This window comes from Lactuca sativa, chromosome 2 (assembly GCF_002870075.4).
Source record: "Lactuca sativa cultivar Salinas chromosome 2, Lsat_Salinas_v11, whole genome shotgun sequence".
Lineage (NCBI taxonomy): Eukaryota > Viridiplantae > Streptophyta > Magnoliopsida > Asterales > Asteraceae > Lactuca > Lactuca sativa.
Window position 1 is genome coordinate 154,929,514 of NC_056624.2, and position 10,258 is coordinate 154,939,771.

Here is a 10,258-nt window from a genome sequence, read left to right on the forward strand (position 1 = left end):
ATAGAGTATTAATTAGAGATATTTATCCTATGTGATAAGCAGAGGCTAGTTCGAGATTTCCGTATGCAAGATTATTACTTGTTAGCTTTCGAGGTGAGTCTTCTCACTATACTTACCATGTGTGGTATATTTGTGCGACTAAGATGTCTTATGTGCTTATCTGTGTATTGTGATACTCTGCATTATGTCTTTGTGATTTATGCTGAGTATTATTATTATGAGCTTCCTGAGTTAGGACCGGAGGGTCCACCCGAATTATGGGACCGAAGGGCCCCACTGAGACACACTGACCGGAGGGTCTGATCTGAGTATAGCCATGAGAGGCTACTGAGATGTGTTTGGTATTTTGGGAAACTCACTAAGCTTCGTGTTTACCGTGTTATGTGATGTGTTTCAAGTACATTTCATGATATCGGGAAGGCGCCGACTCGATTGTACACACGAGAGAAATAGTTATGTTTGGGGGATCCTGGATTTGTGATAAGTAATTTTAAATAAAAATGTGTTGATAAATCGTTAGTTGTGATTTTGAGGAAATGTGACATATGTTTTATTGTGTTTGAAATGAAAATTTTGTTTGAAAATTTACGGTGTTACAAGTCAGCACCCGGATATGCTTGGCAATATGATTGTTTTGTATGTGATATGGTGGGGGACCTCAATATGCTTTTTGCTTACGTTTTTCAAATTATGTTTCAGGTACTTCTATTTTCAAATGGAAGAGCTCGAGATGATCACATCGCATCACACAATGATTTCCGCAGTAGAGATTTTGGGACTTATGCTCTGATAATACTTTTATGTGTTTTGTTTTGATTACATACTATGATCATCTTATGTTCACATTGTTTTTGAAATTGATGGTGTTTTGGGATATGAGTCTAGTAACTTTAAAAATGAAAATTTTGGATCATATTTTTTGGATGTTACAATATAACTTAAAGACTGGTAAAAAATAATGAAATACTTAAAACATGACTTTTTTTTTGGGAGGGGGGGGGGATAAGCAGCTACACTGTGCTCAACTTTTATGGGCTCATATATATATATATATATATATATATATATATATATATATATAACGATAAATGCTTTTTATTCTGACTTGTCCTGAGTATTTGAAGATAATTACCGACCCTGATATGTATATAAGAAAATAGCATATACATTCATACTTTACGTAAATAGGGTGCAAGATGTTGGACTTATATTCATAATAGAATATTTTTGGATATCATATTCGACTTGTCATAAAAATAGATACAATTGTTTCCATGTAAGTTTGGCAAAATAAAATAAATAATAACAATCTTTTTAAAATGTGTTCGTTTTGATGCTCAATAATCTTTTGTTTTGATGCTCAATAATATTATGTTATTGTTGAATCCTTAATTTTGTCCGAGTTTACAAGATAAGTATGATATAATTTATTTAGGCTTTTGTTCGAACTTGAAAGATAAGTATGATATAATTTATTTAGGCTTTTGTTCGAACTTGAAAGATAAGTATGATATAATTTATTTAGGCTTGAGGGAATGATAACACATTTAATGTACTATCATTTTTATTTTTTTGTCTACCACAACACTATTATATTGGTTTCCCATACACCATTTTCAACATGTCATTTAGATTTTTATTTAAACAACAAAATTTTATAAAAAAAATAAAATTTCATTAATTATATTGAAAATTACACCACTTAAAATATAACTTAAAAGATTGATAAAAAAGAATGAAATACTTAAATCATACTTAAAAATATGTCTTAAAGCCTACATATCTTATAACATTTCTAATTGGAATTTTTTTTGTGACTTATTACTATTTTTTTTAAAATAACCATTCAACCACATCGGAATACATAGCTTATTTGGTTTTTTTTTAATTAACCATTCAGTATATATTAAATGGTCAATATATTATATTGGTTTGAACAGGTAACACCTTTTTAATAACATATCATACTATCCTTTAATTATATTAAAGTTTGGGATATTTTTTATTGTTCCATATAAAAGTTTATATATTACAAATGTTCATATATTACCAATCATAATAAAGTTTAATACGAATCATAACAAACACATTAATATTTATAGTAAGTTTTAATACATATAATGGAGTTTTATAAAACATTATAAATGGCCGAGGATAGATTAGTTAAATTTTCAAAAATAAAAAAACAAAATAAAAAGTTAACCATGCTATTTAATTTGGAGTTAAAGTTAAATTATTAATGATGTAACATTTATTTGGAATTCTTTTAGCGATTATGTTTTTATTTTATTTATTTATTTATTTTTTTTGTAATTTCGTCTTTACATTCTCCGCAATTTGATGTTCATTCTTGGGTATTAAGAGCTTATAATCAGTGTCTTTTTTTTTTCTTTGTGCAATCTTCCATAGTTTTCCGATATTCATATATAAGCTGTCAAGCTCCAATTTCATATCATCACCTTTGACTTGAACCATCTTTGACACCTTTTTGGTTTTTTTTTATGCGATCTTCAATAGTTTTTTGATATTCATATTTAAGCGGTAAAGCCCCAATTTCATATCACTAGTTTTTTTATATTCATTTTATGGTAACGATTATCATATTAACATAATTAAGTTACATAAGTATGAACGCTTTGAAATGAAATACTTTTAATAAAGAATATACGTGTATCTTTCTAAAACAAAGAATGACAACTACACATAGTATGTCTTTGTAAGATGGATGTTTTTATAATAAAACAATCAAAAACTGGTTCTTTATCGTTTTTAGCTAATTCCCATCTTTTGCTTCCTAAACACGATTTTTATTCCTGCAAATCTTTAGCTAATTACCCATCTATATGCCATATTGCCATACCATCTATTTTGGTTATTGGTGTTTGAGGTTTTATTTTGAAGATAAAAATAACTTTTATTCGTAATGAATTATTGACTTACAAAGGTAGAAAAAAGAATTTGGAATGTGAATATTGTAATGTTTTAAAGAAAATTTGGCAACTTCTTTGTTTAATGTATAGGGATCTAGACATAGTTCAACATTGTTGGGTTGATTACATTTTTATAAACAATTGGAATGTGAATATTGTAATGTTTAAAAGTATGTAATGTTTGTTACTACCTTATTATATGTGCAATATACGTTTTATATTTCTTTATGTAACATTCATGTTTTGTAACAAGCTTTACGCAGAGATGAACAACGTTTTTAGTTGGAAAACAGAAAATTTTCATTTTCTTGTAAAATTTTTGAAAACAGAATTAACCAAATACGTTTTCAAAATTTTCATTTTCATTTGAAAATGGAAAACTAGAAAATTTTCCACAACCAAAAACACTCTAATTTTTTCTTCCTATGGAACACGTACACTTATATGTGGGTCCCATATAATGCTCCTAAACATCCTTATAGCCGAATAAATATTTCATTTGAGCATTTCATCAAACACATAATATGCATGTAAATGAAGTGTTGGGAATTGATAGAGAAAGAACGAGAAAAGAAAGCAATACATACCTCTCAATTCAAATCCACTTTCTTTGTACTAAATCGATTTTACAACACTTTGTTCACACTATTGAAATTGACAACTTTTAACAGACCCTTCTACGAGAGAGATATAAGAAGCATAATCATAAATTACTCCTTTTTCACTTCTTAATTTCTCCAAAACCTCAGGATCTCCATATTTACAGTGACCTTCCAATAAAATATTGTAAGTAATATCATCTGGAAACACACCCAAATCAAGCATCGATTGCAATAACTTACTTGCATTTTTCATTTGCCCTAATTTACACAATCCATTCATCAACACATTATATGTTATAATCCCTGGAACAACTCCATCCCTACGCATCTCCTTCAACAACTGAAACCCCATTTTTACATCTCCCTTCTTACAAACCCCATCAATAACCATAGTGTAAGTTGCGTCATCAGGTTTCAGACCCAATTTTGTCATTTCCCTCAATAACTTTTCTGCATCAACAACAAATCCTTCCCTACATAAACCCGATATAAGAGCTGTGAATGCCACATCATCAAGGTCAATGCCTTCTTTCACCATTTTTTCTTTGACTTCAAGTGCTAATTGCAAATCTCCCTCCTTGCAACACCCATCAAGGAGACACGTGTAAGTGATTTTGTCAGGTTTTAACCCTTCACGTGACATTTCATTAATGAGATTCCTAGCTTTGCCTATTTTACCACTCTTGCAAAGGCCATTGATTAGGGTGTTGAAGGTAATTAAATCAGCTTTGATTCCTCTCACCAGCATTTTACTGTACATCTGCATTGCTAAATCGGTCTTTGAATTACTGCATAATCCGTTAATTAAGGTTGTAAAGATAACGTCATTGGGGTTTAAACCTCTTGTAGACATTTCATCGAACAACTGGTATGCATTACCTAATCTATTTTCTTTACATAGGGCATTAATCAAAACACTGTATGTAAATGCATCTGGAGCAAGATTGGTCTCTTCTATAGCTTTTTTTAACCGAAACGCTTCTTCCAGTTTACCTGATTTACAGTATCCATTCAACAAAGTATTGAAACTAACTAAACTAGGTCTTAGCCCCCACTTAGTAATTTCATCGAACACCAGTTTAGCATCGTTGATCATACCGTCTTTAGAAAACTTATGCATCAATTTATTGAAAGTATATACATCTGGGGGATATCCATGTCCCAAAACCTCCACATAAAAACCCCAAGCAGTCGAACTGGAATTAGATTTCATTAAATAGTCAAGAACTCGTCCACAACACTGTAATGGAACCCTAAAGTTTTGTTTTTTCGCCAACCGAAGACATTGAATAGCATCGGAAATAAACCCATTGTCCACGTAACAGTTAACGAGAGCACCAATGACAAATTCATTATGTTCTGTACCTTTAGTATCGATATATGCTTGGAAGACAGAAGCAGCGGAGTGTTTCCCTTTTCGTGAGACTACGAAATGGAGTAAAGATTCGGATTGCTGGAACATTTGATGAGCGGAGAGGAATTTGATCATGGTAAAGTAAGATTGGATGGTGTGGCGGAATGGGGGTTGAGTGGATAGCCATTTGAAGAAGGATAGGAGGTCGTGTGGGTCAAGAGAATGTGGGTTTAGGTTGATTAGGTCGATTATGTGATGGGGTTTGAGAGACGGGAGGAGTTTACGGACAGAGGTTTCGAGAGGGTTTGATTTGTTGGTGATGGCTTGGGAGAGAGTGGTGAGGAGTGGGTCTGTGTTTTGGTTGTTGGGTGATGAGGGCGGAGCAGCGTACCAGGGGGTGACAGTGGTGGCGGAGATGGAGGAGAGGAGGCGGAGGAACTGGATTTGGAGAGGAAGAGCGCGGTGGAGTTGGGTTCTTCTGAAGGTGTGCATAGTCAGAAAGACGATTGTTGCCTCTGGACCAAGAAAAGTTAACATATCTCTTTGATAGGGAAAATGACTTCAAAGTTGAGTAAGTTTCAAAATTGTTAAAGAATATTATCATTCAAGTATTTAAACTATAACCCGTGGAAATCACGGTTACAAAATTAATTAAATATTCATAGTAAAAAATTCAAAATTATTAATCAATTATTTTATATAAAATTTTAAATACATTATTAATTAAGAGATTTTTTTATTAGTTATGTAAAATTATAATTATTGATTCAAATAAATATGTGGAATTAATTTATCATATATATTAGACTCTTTTTATTTGTGAACTAATGAAAACAATAATATAAAATTTAAAATTTAAAATTTAAAATAAAGAATAAATAGATTGACAAATAACATCACATTAATTAGGAGGTTTAATGAATTTAAAATAAATAATTAATAGAATGACAAGTGACATCATATTAACTAGGAGTTCTAATATTATGACACTTGGCAAAAGGACTACTCTTTTATTAGTATAGAGATTATATCTTATGGTAGCCGATATCTCAAGGTAAACCTCTAAATAGAACCAGTAAAAACTAATTAAGGGTAAAATGTAATTACATGTCATTTATGTAGGTATTAAGTCATTATATTTACCCAATTACGCACCCACATCTAAATCAAAATAACCCTAAGCCAAGATTTTCTTCCTGATTTCATAATTCAAAAGTATCTCACTAAATCCGTTAGAAACTATTCACATAATTATGTACTATATGTAGTTTGTACAAGGATTTGAGTTGTAGTAGAAAAAGGGGCACGTTTGATTGTTTTGAATCGATTCAATTTCATCGGATTGGAGATGGGGGTGATGATGTCGTTTGTGGCAGCAAAGTTCGTTTTTATCTGTCGGATCCGTCGTCGTATAGAGTGGTGGTGGATGAATCAAGCAATACTGGGATATTGAACATGACAAATGTGTCTAAGAGAGTTAACATTGAAGTTTTGAAGCCGAAAACGAAAAAAGGGACGAACATTGTAGCGATGTATGTGAAGAATTCGATGGCATTGCTCATTGTACTTTACTCTCACGACAACGTCGTTGATCTTCAACAAATGCATGAGTTGTTTTGTGAACTTGATGTTCATCTTTGTGTTAATTTAATGGGTTAGTCTCAATTTCCTCGCTTTGTTAAAAAATTATGAACTTTATCGTCTAAGTCTTTTGGATCATTGTACTTATACGATGAGCATTTCATATATCACAAGTATGACTACACAATATACAACCAATCTTATGGGAAGGTAGGATAGTTGAAACAAATCAAATACACCTATGATTTCAATATCCATTTGCTAAAATTACACCTTTAATCAAAATATTGCCAAGTGAAATGACATAGAAGTTTCATATTGATACCTTGAAGAAACTTATGGTGTTAAAGAAGAAGATGTCATCTTATACTGTCAATCTAAATCTAAATCTAAATGTTGAGTTATGTGGATTTAATGAGTATAAACTTATAATTCAATATATCCTTTTGAGTATCCTTTAATGTTTTTTAAATTTTTTTAATATATATATATATATATATATATATATATATATATATATATATATTCTTGTATTAGTTATGGTTTTGTGCAGGAGGACATATTGTGAACAAATTATATATCTTTTGGACTGGATTGATAATATGGTGAAGATATGTGCACACGGGTTATATTTGGTCCATATTATTGATCAAGTAACCCGAATTGACTTGTCAAAGAGATAGATATGATATTTGTGTAAGGATTGAATTAGACCGATACTTGTACGAATATCTTCTTCTTTCTCTCTTGTCTGTAGGGTTTGAGTTCATAGTGTTCATCTTCTGTTCTTAATCATGCTTTCATTGAGTGTGTAGATTAGTTGAGTGATTTGTAGTGAGGTCTTTTGTAGAGAGAAGAGAGTTTATGTAGTGAGGTCTGATTTGTAAGTAATGGTGAAAACCTTCTCGTTCTTAATGAAATAAGAACTGTTGATGTTGTATGTTTTTTGTGTTCGAGTTTCTTTTGACTAAATGCAGTGGACATACTTTAGATTTAGTTTCTCATCCAATTCGGAATCAACTGTTACCATAAAGTCTAATTTAAACAAAAGGTATATATGGATGGGATTATGTATACAAAGGTCTCATTTAACAAGTATCATTTTTTATACTTAGAATAGTTGAATGATATTTTTTGAATGGTTTTAACACTTAGTTACCCCAATCATTTTACCTAATTAATAAGCATAAATCTCGTATTATTTGATAAACTTCTTTACTGAAAAATGTAACACCCTTCGCATGACGCATGGGCATTATAAAATCATACATATAAAATTAATTTCAGTTTTCAAAACAAAGTTTAGAGTTTTTAATAAAGTTTGTTGAATATAAAATAATCCTAAAAGTTATCAAAATATATGTTGTTTAAAAAATATGACGTACCAAGGTATCAAAACATAGTTCAAGCTCCCCCATAATTTGGGGTCTCTTAAAAGTCTTGATCCTCTAATTTCTCCAAAGACTTTAATTTGGGGCGTATTTGAAAAAAATAGCTGGTAGTGGGTAGTTGAAAGCGGGTAACTGGCAGCTGAAAGCTGAAAGCTATAGCTTTTGTTTGTAATATGAGTGTTTGGCAAAAGTAGTTAGAAGTTTTTGAAATATGTTAAATTACATAAAATGACAATTGTTTAAAAAAATAAATATATATAAATATATTTTTAAGGGCAATTTTGGAAATTGATTTCAAAAGTTCAATAGCGTTTTGTTAAATGATACAGAAGTAGCTTTTCAATTTATAACGTTTTGTTTAAACTAAAAGTGAAATGCTTGTATTGCTAAACGAAAATTTTTGTTTAAACTTGAGCGTTTTGTCAAAAGCAAGAAGCTAGAAAACTCTCAAACGCTTCATGTCAAGCATGCCACACATCAAAATAAATTAGGCAATGCATTTGGCTAGTGAGTCACCTGATGTTGATTCATTTAGAGCACAAGATGACAATATAACTTACTCGAGTTAAACCGCTGAAAATAATCAAAAACATATAGAACACTTGGGTTTAATAACCCAATCAAAACAAAAGGGTCTTATATGCCCACATATTAACTTCAAACTATATTATTCTAAAATGACTCATAAGTCCTAAAAAATCGCATAAAAGGGTAAACCATGATTTTATCATAAATGTAGATGCAATGCATGCAAATACACTTCACCCTTGTCCATCTCAATAGTCTAAATTGCAGAAATTGATGGTTCAATATATTAGACTCATGGTCAGTGTCATCAATGAACCATTACCAATTGTTGTCTCACAAACCAAATGTTAGGTAATTAGGGAAACCACTACCCTACATCACACAAGGGGGTAGCTGGCTCGGATGTGCACGTGAGGATTATCTAGAAATCTACTCACAAACGACGAACTATCAATATTTTGGGTACCCGGGATCTCACGGTCACAACCCATCACAACATGATATACACGAGTAGGTTGCTTACTTTCTCAAATCATTTTCAAGAAACATTAGCTTTTTGCTTTTATAATCAAACAAATTTCCAAGAATGGCATCTCATGAATGCACACATATGTATTGTATACAAGTAGTAAGAAAAATCAATTAAGTATAACATAACGCAACTCAAAGTAAGGAAGGGGATATGTGTTGGTAACTCACCTTAGTCCAAAGCTTAGAAAACATCATACTCATCTTTACTTGAAGTACTCTTCTCCAAGATCTACTCTTAGCAATCAAGACGTAGATTCATCATTAAGAGGTGTCAAAAGACTAATATACCCTTCTAGAATAGTTTTAGAACTTAAGGATCACCTAAAACTAACTATAAGTAAGTCAACATCGCAATAAGTGTTCCATTAAGCCTCTTACTATGATCTAAACTCCAAAATTTAAATTTTACAGTTTCAAATCATTCCTTATGCTAAAATATGAAAGTATGCGAAACCTTTTCACTCGATGTAACGTCCCCAATTTTGAGCTAGACGTTTAGCGTATAATTGTAGTAATTATACATTCAAACGAACAATTAAAATTGATAATTAAAATAATTATTCTTCATATGTGTAATGAGATAGTAAATAATTATCATGTACACATTAAATTGACAAATATTAGGATTATATAATATTTGTAGAAAACTTTAATATAAAATTTATTGTTAAGTGATAAAATAAAGATTAAAAAAATAAAAGATTATTTTGGATAAATAATCTTAATAAAAGTTATAGTAGTCATGACGGTGATTCCGTGGATATAAAGAATATCCAAATCTGACTTCGTATGAGAAAGTTATGATTTATTTAAGTTTCGCGTTCAAACCGAAACAACAAGATGTGTCGTAAAAAGTGAATCGGAGATAGGTTTCTTTTTAGCGCAATTGATCCAAACAAAAGTCACAATGCTCATTAATAGAAACTCTTCGATATAAAGAACATCACAATCTGACTTCATATGAGGAAGTTATAATTTTTCAAAGTTTCGAGTGCGACACAGTATAGTTGTGTGTGACACAGAAATCAAAATCAAAATCGGTTGATTGTTAGTCAAAACAATCTAAATAAAAGTTGTAGTACTGTTCAATATGAATTTAACGATATAGAGAATGTTGAAAACAAAGCTCGTATGAACAAGTTAGGATTTTCACAACGTTATTTACAGTCCAAGCCTTCTCGGCCCATAAAACAAAAAATAAAGGGAAAAGTATCAGACGGAGTCTAAATGAAAGGTGTAGTACTCATCGATAGCTACACGTGGATATAAAGACCGTCGAAAACGGAACTCATATGCGAAAGTTATGAATTTTACAAAATAATTAAAATTCATCGAACGAGA

The 10,258-nt window shown here is 31.0% G+C and overlaps 1 protein-coding gene across 1 annotated transcript; it reads right to left on the minus strand.

The window, feature by feature from the left end:
* Positions 1-3,436: 3,436 nt before the first annotated feature.
* LOC111883386 (putative pentatricopeptide repeat-containing protein At1g09680) lies at positions 3,437-5,454 on the minus strand. Its single transcript, XM_023879712.3, has one exon. The coding sequence runs from the start codon at positions 5,421-5,423 to the stop codon at positions 3,576-3,578; it is 1,848 nt and encodes a 615-aa protein (XP_023735480.2). The 5' UTR covers positions 5,424-5,454; the 3' UTR covers positions 3,437-3,575.
* Positions 5,455-10,258: the final 4,804 nt, after the last annotated feature.

Coding starts and splice junctions, on each gene's coding strand:
- LOC111883386 (XM_023879712.3), bottom strand. CDS start 5,423: ATGTTAACTTTTCTTGGTCCAGAGGCAACAATCGTCTTTCTGACTATG.